Raw genomic sequence first — 23,697 nt, forward strand, 5'->3', positions numbered from 1 at the left:
CTCACCGAGATTACCCCATTTCTTGAAGAATTACGGGCAATTCTTGCACTAGCCAGATTCGTTCCGCCCGTCCGACGACCTTTTCCGGTGGGGCTCCTCAGCGGGTAAAGTGCCTCCTCACGCAATTACGTCCTGATTCCGAGGTGCCTTTGGGAAAAGTGGGCCAGCTCCAGCCAGCCTGTCAGCGTACGCCATGTACATGTGGTCCCTGGTTCTGGAACATGACCTGCTAAGTGTACATTGCAACACGGGTATTCGGGAGGGGAGGTTACGAAGCAAGTTTCAAGCCGGTAAGGACGGGCCGTAGAACTCTCGCAACTCCTCTGACAAAACCGCCTGAGATGGGCCGCCGGAGCGGAGGTCGCCCACAATTCCCCTGGCCAGTAGACCACCTGCCTGGCCTGGCCTGGCCCGGTCCTGCCCTGCGGATCATGGAGTCTGACGCACTGGTGGCCCCGCGTGCAGGTTAGCATCTGCTGCACTGCCTGCTCGTTGGCGGGAGATGCTTCGGGAATGACGAGTCGGATGCCTCCCTCGCCTGGTCGAACGTGCGTGTCACGTATGTCAGTCCTCGAGAACGACGGCCACCCTGCCTCACCCTCCCAAACCCCATAGAAGGGGCGAATGCAAGCCACTTCTTGTGATACTATTAGGGTGCCAGTCGCCAACGATGACCCTCAACCCCCCCTTCGCTAGTAGCATCTGTGATGCATGAAAGAAATCAGACCAGAGCACTGTCTGATTGCAATCGCGCAACACTATTTGCTCAATTGCATCCTAGAGCTGCGTCCGGGGTGAGGGCCTCTCCATTCGCTTTACCTGTGTATTTTCGCATACCATCCAGCGAGCACGCGTTGCCAAGCCGGAAGTGGCAGTGTAGTCTCACATGGGACACTGCGTCGTGCGTGCGGGATTGAATCTACAGATGGATAACCATGGATCTCCTCCAGGTCCTGAATGACGCCGCCGAATCCATTTTTCACCTCAGCACTTCTCCGGAGTAGCCGCAGGGGGTGGGACCCTGGTGCCGTGGCTGGCTGGCTGGCAAGCCATGGCCACAGGCGAAACAGCCAAGCCCAGGACTGAATGTCTTCCGAAGATTGTCCGAGCCCGCGGGTGGTGGTGGTTTTGGCCCTGGGTGATTGAGATGGCGTGTAGGTGGGGAAGCGTGGCAAGTACAACATCCTGGAGGTCGTTAGAGCGAACGTCCCTTAGCCTGTGATCACTGTGCCATGTTTGAGGTGAATGAAACGCAGTTGTACTTCGTGCATACATTGTTCCTTACTTGCTTGCATGCCTGCATGCAGGTACATATCGGCAGCGCTCACGGCTGCCCTAGACTATCGTACATCCTAATACCCACCCCCCCCCCAAAATGGCTTGACAAAGAAAGCTGAAAAAGAATATACATATATAATTCCTAAAAAGAAGACAGGCTTTTAAGAAATATACGTTCTCGGTTGCACCTAATTACTAGCAAAGTTTATGTCAATAAAAAACGAAAACGACAATCAGAAATGAATATCGCTGATGAAATTTTGGTCTGAGCAATCCACAAATCTCCTCCTAACATCACACAGACACATTCAGACTTGACTGCCCATACATGGTTTGTGCAGACAAGTCTGAGTATAAGTCTGAGCGCGTGTAGGGCCCCTAAGAGATGAGAGAGCGCTGGCTGGCCTTTGATGGGGTAAGAAACAATTATTCCGTTTCAATTGAAGTTTTTTCCTGTGCCATCAATCATCCAACATCAAAATGGCATTTGTGTGAAAAATGCATGCCCAGGACCATCACTATCTACTTTTAGTAATAAATCCAAAATCATTTTCCACATTTTTGGTTGTACTGTAGTCTTTTTTTTCAGCCTCTCTTTGAGGCCTTACAGAACCGCCGCTTAAAATAAAGCAAGAAATAAAGTCAAACCCTCCCTTTCGGCAGAGTCAGAGTCAAACAGGAGGTGGCTCCCACGAATGAATGGGAAAGAGAGCAGAGAAGCGCTGGCCCCTGACGGGGTAGAGCGATGCTGACAATCAAGCAGCGGCGGGTGGCTCCTCCCTTAACCCATTCAACTACCTCCGATGACAAGAAGTCTTGTCCATTTTCGGTCAAATAAAAAACAAAAAATCATAAAACACACAAAATGTTTGAATCAACACACCAGAAAAATATGACGCGAGTCCACGCATTCGGCTTGCGTATTGTCATTACTATCCATGAATCATTATAATTATCTGATAGCACAAGAGGACTCCATCATAAAATAATGAATAATAAACTCAGCCTGCTAAGTGATAAGTCAAACATGTCATATATATACATATCTTTATTTGTGAAACATAACATATCAACAATTATAAACAAAACTTATTTATTCCCAGCGTAAAAAGAAGTAAACAGCATGGAAAATGCATCAATCACACCAGTGCACCTGGTCATGCCAAATAAAACCAGCAAACCGCATCTAACATGCAAACCCATCTATAACCTCCATCAGGTACCTCTTCAATGAAACTTAATTACAATAAAGACCCCACTTAGGTATCTCTCGCTAGCATGCTACATTGTTCAAGTAGAGAACAAAAATTCGGTTACAGCTCTTATTGTTTTTCAAGTTTCCAAATATCAACATGCTTTTTGTGTCAGTAGTAACAAGCTAAGTGACGAACATGGAGAAGTTAAGCCTATACTATACGAATTGTTTGACACATTGTTGAGGGTGTTTCTTTACGGAAAATCTAGAAATGTTTGTAACCCGAAATATTTTCTAGTTAGATGAAATAAGCAAAGACCGCCATCTTTAAAAGGATTACCCTTCGCTTCCTTCCAGTATGGGTCGACCGCGTGACAAATAAGTTTAATATCCACTGTGCGTACCCACATGTATAATTTGTAGATGATCTTTCGTGAAAGAAAGCTGCATCACAGAGGTCAACACTTGAAACCGCTTCTCTCACAGTATGGGTCATCATGTGAGGTTTGAGGTTGAACTCTTTTGTGAGAAAGCTACATCGCAAAGGTCACACTTGAAGGGCTTCTCGATCCAGTGTGGGTCATCATGTTGATAATCTAGAGACTATATCCTTTCTTGAGAAAGCTGCCAACTCGCACAAGGTCACATTGAAAAGGTTTCTCCTCTCACGCTGTGTGGGTCATCATGTGGATATTTTGAGATGAAGTCCCTTCTCTTGGAAAGCTAGCATCGCACAGCATCGCACCTGGAAAGGTTTTCCTCTCCTGTGTGGTGGGGGGGGGGTGGTCATTATGTGATTCTTAAGAGTACTCTTAAGTGAGAAAGCTGCATCGCAAATTTCACACTTGAAGGGCTTCTCTCCAAAGTGGGTCACTACGTGTCCTTTGAGACTATTCTTTAGTGAGAAAGCTTTATCACAAAGTTCACACTTGAAGGGCTTCTCTCCAGAGTGGGTCACTACGTGTCCTTTGAGAGTACTCATCAGTGAGAAAGCTTTATCACAAAGGTCACACTTGAAAGGCTTCTCTCCCGTGTGGGTCATGATGTGATATTTGAGGTGACTCTTTCCCGAGAAAGCTGCATCGCAAAGGTCACACTTGAAAGGCTTTTCTCCAGTGTGGGTCATCATGTGATATTTGAGATCACCCTTTTGTGAGAAAGCTTTATCACAAAGGTCACACTTGAAGGGCTTCTCTCCAGAGTGGGTCACTACGTGTTGTTTGAGATTACCCATACGTGAGAAAGCTTTATCACAAAGGCCACACTTGAAAGGGTTCTCTCCTGTGTGGGACATCATGTGGTATCTGAGAGAACGTTTTGTGGAAAAAGCTGCATCGCACAGGTCACACTTGAAAGGCTTCTCTCCTGGGTGGGCCCTGATGTGACATTTGAGATCACCCTTCTTTTGTCAGAAAGTTGCTTCACAAATGTCACATTAGAAAGGCTTCTCTCCTCTGTCTGTCATGGTGTGATATTTGAAATTACACTTTTTTGAGAAAGCTGCATCACACTGGTCACATTGGAAAGGCTATTCTCCATTGTGGGTCATTGTGTGAGATTTGAGACTACATTTTTGTATGAAAGCTGCAATGCAGGGGTCACACTTGAAGGGCTTTTCTCTAGCGTGGGTCATCATGTGTTGTTTGAGATCATACCTTTGTGCGAAAAAGCTGCATCACACAGGTCACAATTGAAAGTCTTGTATTCTCCAGTGTGGGACGTCACTTGTTATTCAAGAACACTAATTCCTGAGAAATCTGCATCAGGCAAGATACTGGAAAAGTTTTCTCTCCAGTGTGAATCATATCATGATATTAAAGACAACTCATGAGACAGGTAAGTCACAGACGCCACACAGGATTCTCTTTGTTATATGACAAATTGAAGGAATCTTTGGATACCCTTTTCCAATGAAATGATGATATTTACCCTCGACCTGAAAAAAATATATCATAAGTTTGACATCTAACTTTTTAAGGAACACAAGCATATACAATTACAGCAGGGCATTAACCAAAATACAGTAGGGGAAGGGGACAAACAACTCGTATCATAGAAGAAATTTAAAGGAATAAGAAATAGAAGGTTGAGCAAATAACACTGATGTTGTTGAATAAATACTACAAAGAGATAGAGGACACGAGAAAGGTATTGGTGTATAATGTGTGATACAATAACATAGAAATAAGTAATCTATGTCAAATTTTCATTTAGGATCACTACACAGGAGCTACAAACTGCCTTGGGGAGTACCACAATCCTTTTTCTCAACATGCAATGTTATATTTTTTCTGCACCGAGGTGTGATTTTCCGGCAATCACCCCTCTTCTTCTACTTTTAGCCAGAGATGTAGAGAGCAATCCTGGGCCCACCACAAAATACACATGCCCAACATGCTCTAAACCCATTACTTCGGGCAGACAGACAAAGGGCTCAGTTCAGTTCAGTATGTGTAAAAACTGGGCCCACCTCACTTGTACAACACTTGCTGACACAAACCAAATACACAAAACACTTGGACATGTTCTACCTGCTCTCCAGTGACCCCACTCCCACCTCCCCAACCACAGCCAGCACCCTTACCCACTCCTAATTTCCCTTTGCCCTTATCCCCAATCATTACTCCACTTCCTTTGTCCCCAATCTCTCTTTTCCCCCCTCTAACCCAGATCCTATAACTTCCCCGTTAACACCCCACCTCAACCCCAAACAGCAAGATACAACACACACAAACACACAACATAACATATTACAACACAACATTGACAGTATTAACACGAAAAAAACATGAACTCGAAAACTTTCTTAAACAACACAACATACAAATAGAAATTATACAAGAAACAAAAAATAAGACACTCACACAAAACACCATTTCATAATTATACCACCATCAGACAAGACCGGACCGACGGCAATGGCAGTGGAACTCATCACCCTGATCCACCACTCCATCTGTTTTGTGGACACAAGCGCCACAACCAAAATTCTCCTCCCTACCACAGATAACCACTACAGAAATCCAATCCATTCGAATCTGCAACAGGCAACAAATCAACACTGACAATAGTTAACATGTACATTCCCCCCCCCACTCAGCCCCCACCCAGCCAAACACCGTCAGGCCTCAATTTAGCCAACTAGCCTCAATCCCCAACTGGGTCATGGGTGATGACTTCAACGCTAAGTCGTCTGCCTGGTATGTCGACAACCCTGACACAGACAGAGGGCTTGATATACAGACTCAGTTTGACTCATTGACTATCATGAACAACACACATAATCATACACATATCGCACACCAAGCCCTCTACACTCCCTCCTCTCCTGATATCACCTTTTGCTCCCCCTGCCTAACCCCAACAACATCATGTAGAGTGGTCGGACCCCTTGGTTCTGACCACCTTCCAATCATCATCACCACCAAAACAAGATGCACCCCAGTTGGCCACAGACACACATACACCAATCACAAGAGAGCTAATTGGGAAGCTTCTACTGAAGAGACAGAACAACATTTTGAAACACTTAACAGCACACCAATCACAAACATAAACAATGCTGTGCACACTTTTAATACAATCATACAAAACGCAGACAAGCGATACATCCCTAGAGGCAATAGAAAATCACACAACCCCAACTTCACACCAGAAATCCAAGGCCTCATCAGACAATGAGACACGCTTAAACACAATACCCCCACACCTATCCCTCCAAACATAGCAGACCAAATACAAACACTAAACACTGTGATTGCCAATAAAATACATGAGCAAAAAACACAAAATTGGCAAAACTTTATCAATACACTTGATCACAAAACAAACACCAGCAAATTGTACAAAACACTCAACAGCATTACACTATCCAACAGTAATCACAACGCACTCTCATGCAGCAATAATCACAACAACAGACAATCTACCCTCAAAACAGACAACAAGCAAACACACTCATAAATCATTTTCCACAGACAAGCCATCTCACTTCTCACCCTGGACGACCGACGCACTATTCGATGTAAGAAAGACTTTCCCACAGACTCAGACTATACACCCTTCATAGACAGTCAGACAAAACACATAATACATAATCTCAAGCACTCATCTGCCTGTGGCCCTGATAACATAAGTAACATCCACCTAAAACATATTGGATCACAAGGTATACATGCACTCACAAACATTGCAAACTACAGCTATTCACACAACACTATACCCAACCATCTGGAAGCATGGTAAAATAATCACCATTCCAAAAAACCGAACAAAGACCCAACAATCCCAACATCGCACCGCCCAATCACACTTCTCTGCACCCCATCTAAAGTCATTGAACGCCTAATACTTCAACTTGTCACACCACATATTTCCCTTGCTGACTCACAACACAGTTTTAGGCCACTACACTCCACAAACACTCTTCTGATAAACCTCACACAAACAATTTTAGATGGCCATCAATTCAGATAGACCACACCACAGAACACTTCTTATAACATTAGACATTAGTAAAGCTTTTGATGCTATCCCCCGCCACAACCTAACAAATAAAATATATAACACAGACATGCACAATAACACCCAAAAGATGGCTGGCCAATTATTTGGCAGGTAGGAATGCTTATGTGTCATATAATGGCCAATCATCGCACATCAGAAACATTAAGAATGGAATACCACAGGGCTCTGTTCTATCCCCCACACTCTTTAATCTATACATGCATGACTTACCCACACCAGACACCTCAGAAATACAAATCTCTTCCTACGCAGATGACATAACAATCACATGCACACATCGTAACTCAGACAAAGCTGCAGAAATAATCCAGCCATACCTTGATACACTCAACACATGGTTCATCACAAACAGACTCAAAATAGCTCCAGCCAAATCTACAGCAACACTTCTCACCAACTGGACAAAAGAACATAAATACATACCTCATCTCTACATCAACAACACTCTAATACCACACTCAAACACACCAAAAATTCTTTGTGTAACATAAGATACATCCATGTCTTTCAAACAACACATTACAAACATAAAAAACAAATGCACACCTAGACTTAATGCACTTAAGTCAATCACTGGAACAACATTTGGACAAAACAAAGAATTTAATACAACATTATACAAACAATGCATACGCTCAGTAATGAATTATGCAAGTCCTACATGGGCTCCTAATCTCAGTGAGACACACCACAACACCCTTCAAATCATACAAAACAAAGCCCTACAGGCAATTACAGGCTGCACAAATACAACACCTACAGACCATTTACACCATGAAACAAAAGTCCTCAAAGTCAAGGACCACCACTACATGAGAGGAACACAAACACTTGCCGCAGCCACCACAAACACATCACACCCGCTACACTACATAGCAGAACACCCACACACACCAAGAAACATCAAAACAACACCCAAAGACCTGTATCACACACAGATACTCTCTTCTCTTCCTCCACAACCACCAAATACCAGCCTCCGGAAACATATTCATAATCATATCACTCACCGCTCCATTAACACACTGAGAGACAACACACTGCTGCATGCCAGACCCCCCGATATCCACCCTTCTGAATCCTCTTTCCCACAAAAGGACAGAGTCCACCTGGCCAGACTGCGGTGCGGCCACCACCCAGCACTTCTAAGCTACCAGAAGAGGTTGGATGACCGCATTGTGAACAGCTGCCCAGGATGTAACACTTCACCCCATACCATACAACGCATAATGGAAGACTGCATTATACACAATCATGCACGCAAACAACACAACATACACTTTATAAAGGATTTGTGGGAAAACCCAATTTCGGCTGTAGCATTCCTTGGGGACAGTCTAGGGAATGACAACAACAACAACTATGAAGGATGTCATAAATAAACATTTGAGATTCACGAGAATCTGCTATTCATTTTTACAGCAATCTTTTTTTTTTTTTTTTGCAGTGAACCCCCCATCCCCTAACATCAGGGTTGGAGGGTTATTGGCTGCATGTTATTGTGGCAAAGTAGCATGCAGTTGATACTTTAGGGTCTATATGGGCTACCCCTACGGACCAGAGCCACACATCATTCTGTCTGTCTGTGATAGAGGAAAACTTTGTTCATAGGGAAATGATGACACTTTTATACTAGGACTGTCCCTCGGTTATGCTGCCCCCCCCCCACCCCTTGTTACTGTCCTGTACCATTTTTCTAAATATTAATTTCCTTTTTTTTGCCTACCCTGGGGTGGGGGAAGAGAATGCTACCACCAAGTCTTTCCACTTGAGTCGTAAAAGGCGACAAAAAAAGGGACGGGGGATAGGATTAGGAGTCCTACTACCTGTAACCCCAATAGGGGACATTCCTAAAAAAAAGTAAAGGTATAAGAGCGTCTGATAGTTTTCCAACCAATACCCTAAGGTTTGGGTCTTTTAATGTGCGTGGATTTAGTACAGATGAGAGTAAAAGGGAAGAGATAGGCTGTATGTTTGTGAGAAGATGGATGTGCTGGCTTTGAGTGAAACTAAAATGACAGGGAGGGGTGAGTGTGAGTTTGGGAGTGTACCTGGGAGGTACTCAGGTGTGAAGAGTGGACGAGAGAGAGAAGGGTGGCTATACTAGTTAGTGAAGAGATAAGAAAGCGTGTTGTGGAGTGGAAAGAGGTTTCATCAAGGTTGATGTAGATGAAGGTGAAGCTGGGAAGGGAGATGTAGGTTTTTGTAAGTGCATATGGGCCTAGTAGTGAGAAGAGCATAGAGGAAAGGGAGGCTCTTTGGGTAGATATAAATGAGTGCATAGAGGGATTAGGAAGAAATGTCAATGTAGTTGTATTGGGAGACCTTAATGCTACGGTAGGAAATGAACCAATAGACAGAGTGATTGGGAAGTATGGAGTTCCAGGTAAAAATCGTAGTGGAGAATTGATGGTGGACATGTGTCTTGAAAGAGAGTTGATGATAGCAAATACAGTGTTTAGGAAGAAAGTCAAGCATAAGTACACATGGGAGAGGGTGGTGGATGGAAGGGTGGCAGACAGAGCATTAATGGACTATATAGAGGTGACCAGGAGTGTGGTAGAAAGAGTTAAGGATGTTCATGTCCTGAGGGAGAGAGTGGGGGAATATCAGATCATTTTCTGGTGGAAGGTAAATTGAGAGTGGAGAATAGGTGGAGAAAGAGGAAAAGGGCGGAAGGTAGGGAGGTACTTAGAGTGAACTGCTTAAATGAGGAAGAAAAGAAGGAGTATAAGAAGAAGCTGAGAGAGGAATGGGAGGGAGTAAAGGATAGAGTAGAACTAGGAGTGGAGGAGGAATGGGGATGGTTCAAGGAGGGAGTCATAAGGTGTGCAAAGATGGTGTGTGGAACAAGGAAGGCAGGAAGGGTAGCGAGTGGTGGGATGAGGAAGCAAAGAAGGGTGTAGAAGAAAAGAAATAGGCATTCATAGATTGGCTACAAATAAGAACGAGGGAATCGTATGAGAGGTACAAAGTAAAGAGAAGGGAAGTTAAGTATAAGATAAAGAAAGCAAAGAGGAGAGATGTGAAATGGGGTAAGAGTATGACAGAAAATTTTGAAAGTAATAAAAAGATGTTTTGGAAGGAAATTAAAAGAGGAAGAGGAGGCAAATCAAGTAGAGAAAAGGTAAAAGGTGCAGATGGAGAGATGATAATGGAAGAGAAGGCAGTGAGAGGAAGGTGGGCAGAGTATCTTAGGGAGTTGCTAAATGTGAAGGATAGGGAGGGAAGGGTAGTTGCAGTGGGAAGCGCTAAGAAAATGAGAGTGATGTGTGAGGAAAATAGGGAAGGATGAAGTGAAAGCAGCTGTTAAAATGATGATAGCAGGTAAGGCACCTGGGTTGGATGGATGCCATGCAGAATGTCTGAATGAGGTACACTTATGGTGGACTGGCTGGTGAGGTTATTTAATGTTTGTTTAAGAGAGGGTAGAGTGCTGGAGGCCTGGAGGAGAGCCTGTATAGTTCTGCTTTACAAGGGAAAGGGGGACAAGTGTGAGTGTAGTAGTTTCAGAGGGGTCAGCTTGTTGAGTGTAGTTAGGAAGTCTTATGGGAGGGTCTTCATTGGGAGGATTAGGAGAGGAACAGAGGGATTAATTGGACAGGAACAGTGTGGGTTTAGGACAGGTAGGGGATGTGTAGATCAGATTTTTGTGGTAAGACATATATGTAGGAAAACAATAGGAAAAGGTAAGGATGTTTTTTGCGCTTTTATGGATCTGGAAAAGTCTTATGACAGGGTAGACAGGAAGGCACTGTGGGAGGTACTGCAGATATATGGGATAGGAGGAAAGCTGTTAAGAGCAGTCAAGAGTTTTTATGAGAGTAGTAGAGCTTGTGTTAGGATTAGAAATTGAGAGAGTGAATGGTTTGAGGTATAGGTGGGACTTTGTCAGGGATGTGTTATGTGGCCCTGACTGTTCAATCTTTACATGGATGGGGTGGTGCGAGAGGCAAATGCAAGGGTAGTGGGTCAGGGGTTGGAGATGATTAAAGAAAATGGAGAAAAGTGGGAGGTGAGCCAGTTGCTGTTTGCTGACGACACTGCGCTTATGGCAAGATCAGAGGGATTGAGGAAGTTAGTGACAGAGTTTGAGAAGGTGTGTAAAAGAAGGAAGCGGAAGATAAATGTGGGCAAAAGTAAGGTGATGAGATGTACAAGGGGAGAGTGACAGCAGGCTGGAAGTGAGCATTAAGGGTTAGAGACTGGAAGAAGTGGGTAGTTTTAGATACTTGGGTGCAAATGTGGCAGGAAAGGGAGGAGTGGGGGTGGAGGTAGAATGTAGATTGAGAGAAGCAAGTAAATGCCTTGGTGGATTGAAAAGTGTAATGAGAAATAGACATCTGGGAATGGATGCTAAGAGGAGGTTATATGAAGGAGTGATTGTGCTAACAGCACTGTACAGGGCAGAAACATGGAACATGAGAGAGGAAGAGAGAAGTAGTTTGAATGTGTCTGAGAAGTATGATAGGGTTTACTAGGCTAGAGTGAGAAATGAGGTGAGGAGGAGAACAGGGGTGGAAAGGGAGCTGGGAGATAGGGTTGATGAAACAGTATTAGGATGGCTTCGACACATAGCAAGAATGAGTGAAGAAAGATTAGTAAAAAAAAAGTGTGGAAGGCAGAGGTGGAATGAATGAATATGAAAGGGTGTCCTAGGATGAGATGGATGGATGGGGTGAAAGGGGCATCAGGAAAGAGAGGAATGTCTGTGGAGGAAGGACGGGAGAGACAGAAGATAGGGGTGAATGGAGAAGGGTTGTGTATGGATGATGCTGTGATGCATGAGGGGGAGTAGTTGGGGGATGTGGGGTGAGGGAGAAGAATTTTGAAGCAGCCCTGTCTTCTCCTTTTCTGCATGAGGGGATGGAGAGGGGGGATGCTGAATTTATGAAGGGGCCTTGCTGTGGATGTGCTGTGTCTTGCGACACTGCTTCTGACCCAGGGCAGTGGACAGGATGCAGGGATTACCCGTCATCCGGGAGGTGCCAAGATGAGAGGGAGGGTGGAGGGGAGTGGAATATATAGGAAATGGAATGGGTGGGAGTGGTTTCTATGCATTTTTTCTTTTTGGCTACCCCCCGTGTAAGGGGGAAAAAGCCTTTGGGATATGTATGTATGTACCACCAGAAGCTTAAAGATAAAAATACAAATTGTTGATTTTTTCATACCTCTGTGTGAGAAGTAAATTACTTATAATCAATGTATCCTAACCTGTCTCTACCTACACTTAGGATATGTTGGATTCACCGCTCCCTTCCATCAAATACTACAATGAGGCGAACAATTGGGATTATTCTTATTCAGTAAAATCATCCAGTACAAAAGAGTTCTAAGTAACTTGTGTGAATCTATGTGCCTTGTAGTCTTACACATAAATCAACACAATATTTAAGTTTCTAGGTTATGGGGTACTATACTATTTCAAGGACATTCTGATACAAAGTATATTACTTGCTAATATTTTAGAAGTATGATGAAAATATACAAATATATAGAGGCATTAACCAGAGTACAGCAAGTTTAGAGAACAAGCAATTTGCACCAAAGAAGCTTAAAAGAAGACGAAGAAAATGGATGATTGAAAAAATATTAAAATGATATGACAGAGAGACTAGAAAAAAACCAGAGGCTGGTAAAGTGAAAATTAACAGAGAATTAAGAAGTCACTTACTTCTTTCAATCTACATTCTACCTCCGCTTACCGGTCAAAACGTCCCCAGGTCACAACGTCCTTGGGTCAAAATGCCCCTGGTCAATACCGGTCGGTAATTTGTGAGACCGCTAATGAGATATTACACGCCTGATCTCAAACGGTACAGAGTATGTACATGACTTTGTATGTGTACACAACATTGAAGACACTTGGTCATTCATTCACGGTTGTAGTCTCCTTAATTATAGATTACATATGGTTTATCAATTATTTTCATTGTGAACAGACAAATGCGTTGCAGAACGGGGACGTTTTGGTACTTGACCTGGGGACATTTTGGTACTACCACACTGAGAATGTTTTAACCCGGGGGCATTTGGACTCCACTCCTCCCTGCCACACTCACACCCAAGTTTGATGATAATGATGATAAAATTAGATGATGAAGGATACAATAACAATAATGATAAGAGAGAAATCTTGGTCATATTTTTCCAGAGGTCTACACCCGCCCAGCGATCAATGATGTCAGATATCAACATTTGTGTGATCCTTGCTAACCTTTTACTGACTTATTTGTCTGGGAACACTTCCCCTTTCCTACACACAGGCCTGAAAAAAAAAAATAAATAAATAATAATAATAATCCCTACATAAGTAACATATACCTAGGTTAGGTTACACTCACCCCTCACACCCCACCTCAGCTTCCTCAACAACTAAAATAAGGCACACGGTGGGAATAGCTTGTTGAGTTATTGTTATTCGGGCCCTTAAAATGAACTACTAATAAATTGTCGTGAAAACTGGTTGGAACTGATATAAACCCAGACAACATCAACTAATGAACCTGGTATTTTTTTTTTAGAAGTGCACACCTTCGTGATATAGCATTAAAAAATTAAATATTAATTTTGTAAATTATGATACATCAATATATATTCTTTATCCTACGACTACACTAACCAAAAGCAAAGTCGAAAAAAAATTAAAGGGTGCACTCATGTCCACGCAAAAGCAATCATTGTTTTTGCGTAGACATGAGTGTACCCTTTAACTTTAAATGAGGCATTGTAACTGTTACAATGCCTCATTACCACACAATAATAATAACATGTACAAGATTGACGAGTGTCCATAATAACACTTATTTGTTACCTACACGACGGTTGTGCTTGCAGTTCGTATGCCACTTGTTTGTATCCAATTAATACTATGTTACTTGTAGAGTGGATTTCAGATATTGGATTCTCGTTCCGAGGAAGACGAAGTGGCAGTTCTCTAAGAAGATTGCAAACAAAAGAAGTATATTAATAACTGCACAAGTAGCTATTTGAAATTCTCAAAATAATTTATTGTTTAATATTGTCGACAATTTTGTCCTGCATTAAATATGTATAATGAGGAGAGGAAATATAATATTTTACAAAATATACAAAATATAATGAGACGTATTTATTTGTCAACTATATTTTTCAATGAAGACGATTTTTCAAGCGCGTTGTGTGTATGTTACATACAACATGCATTCGTATAGTATAATTAGAGAGCTGAAAGAATGTTATATTAATGTTTACTCTTCAGAGAACAAACAACCTAATGTCACAAGTTTGGCATTGTGACACACTGCCTAGTGTTTCCCATTTTCCGTCGTCTTCAGCCCCGTCGGCTATTAATTACTTTTTCTTTGCTCTATGGAAGTGATGGAAGTCTTAAGGCCTCCAGTAACTACTTCTTGGTATTTGTGTTCCCCCCTCTCCCCAACAACCGTTGTGAGAGTTTATTGACTCGTGATCAAAGTCATCACAGGCATTATAATGTTATAAATTAAATACCTCAATTTCTTAATTAATTCAACCAATTCACCACATTATATTTTGTACCCTTGTTCTTTGTGATTATGATTGATACATTTTACTTATGTATTACCATTTGATCGTATTTCTCATTGTTTTGGTTGGAGGGTCCGCTGCGTTACACACCAACCCCCACTTGAGCATTTGCTATTTCTCGTCTAGGCTAGTTTTAATTAGGTTAGTTAGGATCATGTGTCCCTTTCTCGTAACTAGTAACTACCTCACAACGAATCAGGGCGTGGTCAGGCGACAATAGTATTCCCAGGGGTTCTCAAAGTGGTCGATCGGAACATCCAAGGTGTCAATGAATAGCCAGGGGTTGATGAATAATCAGGGGGGTCGGTGAATGTTTACTGCTGGAGTAGAAGAGACCATTTAAAGATAACTTCAAACTACAAAAATTACACTGTATTAATGATTATGCTAATAAACATTTTTAGTTAATAAAAATCATTGCTTTAATACCGGATAACATAAAAATACTTTATAATAGTTTACAATACATTATTATAAGCTATTGTAAGCGAAACTAGTCAGAAATAAACTCGTTATTCAGATAAAGACCCGTGCTTCCCCCCCTCCACCTTTCCCATAATAGTCTGTACATATATATATATGTACAGACATGTCTACAAGAAAAATTTACTGCCAAAATATACTAATATACTAATATATATATATATATATATATATATATATATATATATATACATAATTTTTTATGACAGTTGCATGCGGGGCTCGAACCCGCTGTACTCGGCTATCCGTAAATTACCTGTACGGTGCCCTAGACCACTACACCGCAGAGACTATAAAATCCTTGAAACCTGGAATCGAACTGATTCCCGAGGGAAGGAAGATCACTTATTACGGCGATCCGAATTCCTGTATTACTCAAGGACCAGCCCACCAGTGGTGTGGGGTAAGGACCGGGACGAACCCCTTTCACGCATATCGCCATTGTAACTATGAGAGAAATACGCTAATGGCAGCGACATCAAACCGATAAATTTTATTAAAGTTGCATGTCGCTGCCATTAGCGTATTTTCTCTCATAGTTACAATGGCGATAAGCGTAAAAGGGGTTCGTCCCGGGTCCTCACCCCACACCACTGGTGGGCTGGTCCTTGAGTAATACAGGAATTCGGATCGCCGCAATAAGTGATCTTCCTTCCCTCGGGAATCAGTTCGATTCCAGGTTTCAAGGATTTTATAGTCTCTGTGGTGTAGTGGTCTAGGGCGCCGTACAGGTAATTTACGGATAGCCGAGTACAGCGGGTTCGAGCCCCGCATGCAACTGTCATAAAAATGATCGGTTTGATGTCGCTGCCATTAGCGTATTTCTCTCATACATATATATATATATATATATATATTATATTATATATATATATATATTCGAAGCACCCAAGTTATATTACATTTGACCTCTGTCACACTCAAAACTTCATCATAGTTCTTAACTCTTCTTAATCTTTTCTGTCATATTTGAGATGGTGTCAGCGGCGGCGCCAGAATTTTTAGTTGGGGAAGCTAAGGGGGGGCTGAGTAAATATTTGGGGTGGCTTATAGTACTATAATTTCCGCGTTAGCGGCAATCCGAAAGGTGTAGTCCAAGGTCCGCCACGGGGTCAAAGGGCCCGGCCTTGGGTCCTTGGTGGGGTCCAGAGGCACCACCCTGACGGGAGCTCTGCTAGGATTTTTTGTTGGGGGCTGAGGAGGGACTCAACATGTTGACGAGGGGGGGGGGGTCTCAGAAAATAAACTCAGATGATAATCATTCACGAACATCTGAACATGGGAGGCATATCATGCTTTTTTAATCCCGGTAAAAAAAAAATTATTTTCTAACCTCACTTATCTATTGTTCGAACGAAGTATATCGAGTTTCCAAACTCACTGCTGGAGGTCTATTATTATCACTTCACCGAACTGCTATTCCATTTAGGTTGCAAAAAATTACACGGTACTTTGGGCAGGATTGTAATCAAAACCCCCTCTGCATGCTCTGCATGCTGTGACTAGGGTTTCTTGAGCTGGATTAAATGTCTATGAATGGGGTATTATTGGCTGTCAATCATCAAATTGGGTAATTGGGTAAGGAAGGAAATCAAGCGTATATTTTTACCGTGACCAATTCATCATGCAGTACATGCCATAGGAAATTCAGGGCCAATGTGGAAATTCAAAAGCTTCTTATATAGTATTGTGGGCCCTGGCATCTAATCACCCTTTTAACCCATTTGGCATATACGTCTGTGTAAATTGCTTCATGAAACATTACTTGAAGTAGGCTACATTTCTTCAACTGTCGAATAAACAAAATTGAAATAAAAACAAAAACAAAAAGGTTTTAAGGTTTGTAAAACATTTATATGAATGAAAATGAAATTCATATATAGCTGAACAAACACTTTTGAAACATAAGCACTTCCCTAGAAATTATTTACATATTTCAATAACAAAAATGTAATCCTCTTGCTAAACTTAATTGCAAGTTGTTCCTTAAGAATAGTTTTAAAAACAGATAGAAATACATGTTTTCTTCATTCAGTGTCCTTCATATGAAAAAGCCAGTAAATCCTTGATGTTTTGACATTTCATGGATTTCAACCATAAACAGATAGAGTTAAAAAAAAAGAGAAACTCACGATGATATATCTCAGGAAATACATCGTTCCACCTACTTTAAAATGATACTCCTATTCCTATGTTTGGCAGCAAATGCTTTGATAATCATATCCCTGTCTAACATCTTTGCTCTTTGGGAAATGATGTTTAATACTCCAAGATTACTGGTACGTTTGTCACCGCTACTGTTACACAAATAGGTTTTCAGTTGCTTTAGGCACGAAAAGCTTCTTTCACATGATGTTGAGTGAACAGGAAGAGTAACATTAATACGCACTAGTTTATACAAATCTATGAATGCATCTTTGTACGGTTGGAGCATGATGGCAAGTTGCATAGGTGTGTCCACTTCCATTCCCTGCTCCTGCTTTCTAGCAATCAACCTTCTTAGTTGGTGCAGCTCTACGGATAGATCTTTGTCCTCCACCATTTGCAGCCATTCCTGATAGGTTTTCCTCGTTCAAAAAGGTTGGATGATTGGGGTTGAGGGTAGATACTCCAATAAGTACCTGACATGCATCGCCGGAAAACCTTCTTCTCAACTCGCTGAGAAACTTGTCTATCACGGAGTAGTAAATCCGTCTCTTGGTAACATTGGAGTCATTCGAATCATCATCTTGTCCTATGCCGGATGTTATGACAAACTCATCCAAGTATCGTGGGGCTGCCCTTTGCCTCTGACGTGCAAGTTGTCTGCGAATCCCTACAGTCTGGCACACTTCTTTAGCATGATTTCGTAGTTGCTCCCAGCTCTCTTCGTTTCTCATCTCTGTGAGACTAGACATCACTGCTTCAACCAAATCAACTGCCGAGGCAAGCTGGAGATCGGGGGACTGGAGTTGATCTGACAAGGTTTTCGTCAAATGCAGCAAACTCTCCATGAACACCAGGTTCGTCAAAAATGGTGATCCAGAAGGGCAGTGAGTGACCTTGCTCCACTGGCCCTGTCCACATTTCCCCCTTCCATTAGATGTTTTAGGGTTGCAACGATGGCAGGCAAGGTCCTCTTAACAGCTTGGGAGGCTGAGTGTTGGCATGCCCATCTGGTGTCCGATAACCGTTTGAGTTCCATATGTGGTCTTTCTGGGTTCAGCTCCTTTTGGAATTTTAGAAATTCCTGATACACCACCGACGAGGAGAAAAAAAATTGTACAGTGATTGGATTGTGACGAAAAACTCAGAGATTGACCTTATATTGTTTACACAGTCAACTAAAACGAGGTTTAGCCTATGAGCATAGCAGTGGATGTATACAGCCTGTGAAACATCTCTTTTGAATCTTTCTTGGACCCCATTGGTTCAACCCGACATAACTACCGCTCCATCATAGCACTGACCGAGACAGGTATTGTGGTCAATTTTACATTTGGCTAACGTTTCTTTTATCTTGTGGAGTAATGATTCTGCATCAAGGCCTTCAGCTGGTGTGAAATCCAAGAATTCTTCATGAAGTTCCTGATCATGGAGATACCTCACAGCAATAGAGATCTGCTCCTTCTTCGCTATATCCTTCGTTTCGTCCACCATGATGGCAAAGTGCACTGCTTGTCTCACATCATCACTTATCTCCTTTCTGATCATACCTGCCATTATTTCAAATAATTCATTCTGTATATCGTGGTGAGTATATTTTGCATTCCCCGGACCGTTAACTTTTTTTTTTTGCAACTGTATGATCATATTTGGCTAGCACATTAAGTAATTCCAAAAAGTTTCCTCGATTGTCGGATTCATCCTCTTCTTTGTGCCCTCTCTGGGCAACATTTTGACATGCTGTATAGAGAAGTACATCAATAACTGCTTTAATGTATCGCCGATTATCCACCACTGTCTTGGCATGCACGGCATCAATGGCTTGATAAATTGTTGCCCCTGTAACTTTCTGCAATTTGAATTCTCCCTAAGCTTGCATCGCAAATTTATGACAAGCTGAAGTATCATGAGCCTTCAGAGACATGGTCGCCTTCTTCCAATTCTTGAATCCATTGTGGGTGAATGATTTATCAGCTCCACCAAGATGGGAAGTTGTAAAATGACGACACGCAGAACAGTAAGCTGCATCTTTGACCACGGAATATTCAAGCCAAGAATATTGTTGGTGCCATCTTTTATTGAATGATTTTGTCTGACCACCTTGCATGTGTGAAGGATATTTCTTCAAATCAGGCCCAGTATCTGGCGACTGATGTTGTTTGGCCCTGGGGGACATCTTGTGTTTTTCTGGGTACTGTCATCATCCACCTTTTCTTCCAACTCCGGATTTTCAGTAGAACTAGAATTACATGGTTCTTGATCGTCGTCATGAACTTGTTGCCTCTTGTGAGGAATTAGGAAGCGATCCATGACCTATACAGGAAAATAGAGCACATGATTAAAAATGGGGGTGGGACGAATTTTTCTTTAAGTACTATAGGCCCTATATTGGTAATATCGGACTTGAAACCGAGCGGGTCCCCCTGCGCTAATGTGCTGCGAACAACAACCACTAAACGAATAGAAAACATCCTTAGGAAACAAGAGCCTGTATAGTTATTAGTGGAACTGTGAAACTAAGAAAAACATGTGCCTCACAACGAAACAAGAACAGTGGAAAGTACATATACATTTTTTTGTATAATTATGCATAAAATACCCATATATCAATAGCAGCACCACAATATAAAAACAGATACATGAAGTGAAATCATCTCCATGTGGGGAAAACGATTTACAAGATTGAAACAGCAAGTTGAAAAACCTCAGCATGTACAAAATCACAAACAAACCCACTACCAACCAAACTGAAACTGCATGAATAACAACCATGAAATTCCTCAAAGTGTTTCCAATCAAACTGATTGAAGTTTATAGTTGCCAAGAACGCAATTTCGCCCAAAATATGCATCTTGCTTATAAACACTACATACCAAACTTGCACGGACAACGAAGGCTGTAAAATTGAAACTTCAATTGCTTTTATTTAATTAGTTTGAATTGATTTCATCATCTATTGCGTCTTTAAGAAATTACTCAGTCTCATTAGTCATTGATATTAGTTATATCTGGTTTTCCATATAAATACGATCCATTCATATTGGCACCATCTCAAATATGACAGAAAAAATCAACGTGGGTAGAGGATAAGAATGAATGCGAAGAAAAGTTTAAGAGTTAAGAACTATGATGAAGTTTGGAGTGTGACAAAGGTCAAATGTGATATAACTTAGGTGCGTCGAATATATATATATATATATATACATATAAATTCCACTACAATAATGTATTGTAACCTATTATAAAGTATTTTTATATTATCGGTGTTAAAGCAATGATTGGTTTTAACTAGAAAACTTTATTAGCATAATCATTAATACAGTGTAATTTTGTAGTTTGAAATTATTTTTAAATGGTCTCTTCTACTCCAGCAGTAAACATTTACCGACCCCCTGATTATTAGCATAATCACTAATACAGTGTAATTTTGTAGTTTGAAATTATTTTCAAATGGTCTCTTCTACTCCAGCAGTAAACATTCACCGACCCCCTGATTATTCATCGACCCCCTTTCGGCCCCTTGGCTATTCATTGACCCCTTGGATGTTCCGATCGACCCCTGCGGGGTCGATATCGACCACTTTGAGAACCCCTGGTTTATATACTTTGGGAATACTATTGTCGCCTGGCCACGCCCTGATTCATTGCATAGCCTATCTCAGATAGGCTATGCATATATATGTCACACATTACAGATAGGCTATCTGTAATGTGTAACATTTCTACAACGGAAAATTAGATGAATGGTGACCGACCGTTTTCGTCTGTTTGAGACATCTTCAAGGAATCTGTCAGATGTAAATTGGGAAATCTGGGCCTATGTGTTTTAGTTTCCTTTTTCTTATACTTAAAGGGACCTCTGTTTGTTTCTATATGTATGGTTGGGATTGAATCTTCCAAGTCCGGTACTATTCTATGCTTCAAGCCTACATCTTACAGCAATGGCTACTCCGTCATTGATTTCTTTACATTATACTGCACATTAATTGACTGTAGATCGCATAGCGAAGTAGCACTCTTTTGTGGTTCCTACATGTTTTAACATCGTTGCGAATGACCAGTATAACACATTGTGTTTACGTAATCTATATATATATACATTTCTAATGTATCCTTGATCTCTGTGTGTTTCTATCGCTTTCTATTGTTTGGTATTATTATTGTGTAACCATTTGTATGTAATGATGGGCAATAATTAAATAGATCTTTAATTGGACCTCATGCTCCTTGAGATTTCACCAAACAGTTAGGCGTTTAGAATACTAAGGTTAAACCTTGGAAATGCAGTCTTTGAAATCCACATTATAATTTGCAGCAGCGGCGCCAGGAATTTTTAGTTGGGGAGGCTAAGGGGGGGCTGAGCAAATTTTTGGGGTGGCTTATGGTACTATAATTTCTGCGTTAGCGGCAATCCGAAAGGTGTAGTCCAAGGTCCGCCATGGGGTCAAAGGGCCCGGCCTTGGGTCCTTGGTGGGGTCCAGAGGCACCACCCTGACGGGAGCTCTGCTAGGATTTTTTTTGTTGGGGGCTGAGGAGGGACTCAACATGTTGATGAGGGGGGGGGGGTCTCAGAAAATAAACTCGGATGATGATCATTCACGAACATCTGAACATGGGAGGCATACCATGTTGTTTTGATCCCGGTAAAAAAGTTGATTTTCTAACCTCACTTATCTATTGTTCTAGTGAGGTATATCGAGTTTCCAAACCCACTGCTGGAAGCCTATTATTAACACTTCACTGAGTTGCTATTCCACTTAGGTTGCACAAAATTACACGGTACTTTGGGCAGGATTGTAATCAAAACCCCCTCTACATGCTCTGCATGTTGTGACTAGGGTTTCTTGAGCTGGATTAAATGTCTATGAATGGGGTATTATTGGCTGTCAATCATCAAATTGGGTAAGGAAGGAAATCAAGTGTATAATTTTACCGTGACCAATTCATCATGCAGTACATGCCATAGGAAATTCAGGGCCAATGTGGAAATTCAAAGCTTCTTATATAATATTGTGGGCCCTGGCATCTAATCACTCTTTTAACCCATGTAGCATGTACGTCTGTGTAAATTGCTTCATGAAACATTGCTTGAAGTAGGCTTCAATTGTCGAATAAACAAAAATTGAAATAAAAACAAAAACAAAAAGGTTTTAAGGTTTGTAAAACATTTATATAAATGAAAATGAAATTCATATATAACTGAACAAACACTTTTGAAACATAAGCACTTCCCTAGAAACTATTTACATATTTCAATAACAAAAATGCAATCCTCTTGCTAAACTTAATTGCAAGTTGTTCCTTAAAAAAAGTTTTAAAAACAGATAGAAATACATGTTTTCTTCAGTGTCCTTCATATGAAAAAGCCAGTAAATCCTTGATGTTTTGACATTTCATGGATTTCAACCATAAACAGATAGAGTTAAAAAAAAGAAGAGAAACTCACGATGATATATCTCAGGAAATACATCATTCCACCTACTTTAAAATGATACGCATATTCCTATGGCTGGCAGCAAATGCATCGATAATCATATCCCTGTCTAACATCTTTGCTCTTTGGGAAATGATGTTTAATACTCCAAGATTACTGGTACGTTTGTCACCGCTACTGTTACACAAATAGGTTCTCAGTTGCTATAGGCACAAAAAGCTTCTTTCACATGATGGTGAGTGAACTGGAAGAGTAACATTAATACGCACTAGTTTATACAAATCTATGAATGCATCTTTGTACGGTTGGAGCATGATGGCAAGTTGCATAGGTGTGTCCACTTCCATTCCCTGCTCCTGCTTTCTAGCAATCAACCTTCTTAGTTGGTGCAGCTCTACGGATAGATCTTTGTCCTCCACCCCGTAATATGCAACCATTCCTGATAGGTTTTCCTTGTTCAAAAAGGTTGGATGATTGGGGTTGAGGGCAGATACTCCAATAAGTACCTGACATGCATCGCCGGAAAACCTTCTCAACTCACTGAGAAACTTGTCTATCACGGAGTAGTAGATCCGTCTCTTGGTAATATCGGAGTCATTCGAATCATCATCTTGTCCTATGCCGGATGTTATGACAAACTCATCCAAGTATCGTGGGGCTGCCCTTTGCCTCTGACGTGCAAGTTGTCTGCGAATCCCTACAGTCTGGCACAATTCTTCAGCATGATTTCGTAGTTTCTCCCAGCTCTCTTCGTTTCTCCTCCACTCCCAGTTCTATTTTATTCTTCACTCCCTCCTACTCTTGCACTCCTTCTTTTTTTTTCTCATCTAAGCAGTTTACTCTGAGCACTTTTTTATATTCTGCCCTTTTCCTCTTTCTCCATCTATCCTCTATTATCATCTTACCTTCCACCAAAAAATTATCTGATATTCCCCCACTCTCTCCCGTTAGAACATGTACATCTAAAACTCTTCCTACTCTTCTCCTGGTTATCATTATATAACTCATTAACCACTTCAGTACAAGTCAAATTTTCATGGACAGCATCAGCTGCCATATGTACAATTCATTACACTACTCCCATTAT

At 41.5% G+C, this 23,697-nt stretch overlaps 1 protein-coding gene and 1 long non-coding RNA gene across 3 annotated transcripts in view; one reads left to right on the top strand and one right to left on the bottom strand.

Moving 5' to 3' along the window:
- The window catches only part of LOC143030412 (uncharacterized), a 65,619-nt gene extending 62,959 nt beyond the window's left edge, over positions 1-2,660 (top strand). The window contains exon 11 of the mRNA XM_076193560.1: positions 2,616-2,660. Within this exon, the coding sequence (XP_076049675.1) occupies positions 2,616-2,660 (45 nt within the window). The remainder of the gene's footprint in view (positions 1-2,615) is intronic.
- A 1,495-nt stretch (positions 2,661-4,155) lies between these two features.
- LOC143030790 (uncharacterized) lies at positions 4,156-14,818 on the bottom strand. 2 transcript variants are annotated; one of them, XR_012966933.1, is made up of 4 exons: positions 14,733-14,818; positions 13,815-13,937; positions 13,218-13,268; positions 4,156-4,409 (listed from the first exon to the last, which is right to left on the bottom strand). It is a non-coding gene; the product is annotated as an uncharacterized LOC143030790 (long non-coding RNA). The 2 variants fall into 2 exon arrangements; XR_012966932.1 differs by lacking the exon at positions 14,733-14,818 and having other exon boundaries at positions 13,815-14,045.
- Between the last annotated feature and the right edge of the window lie 8,879 nt (positions 14,819-23,697).

This window comes from Oratosquilla oratoria, chromosome 12 (genome assembly GCF_046742065.1).
Source record: "Oratosquilla oratoria isolate Oo_2021 chromosome 12, ASM4674206v1, whole genome shotgun sequence".
Taxonomy (NCBI): Eukaryota; Metazoa; Arthropoda; class Malacostraca; order Stomatopoda; family Squillidae; genus Oratosquilla; species Oratosquilla oratoria.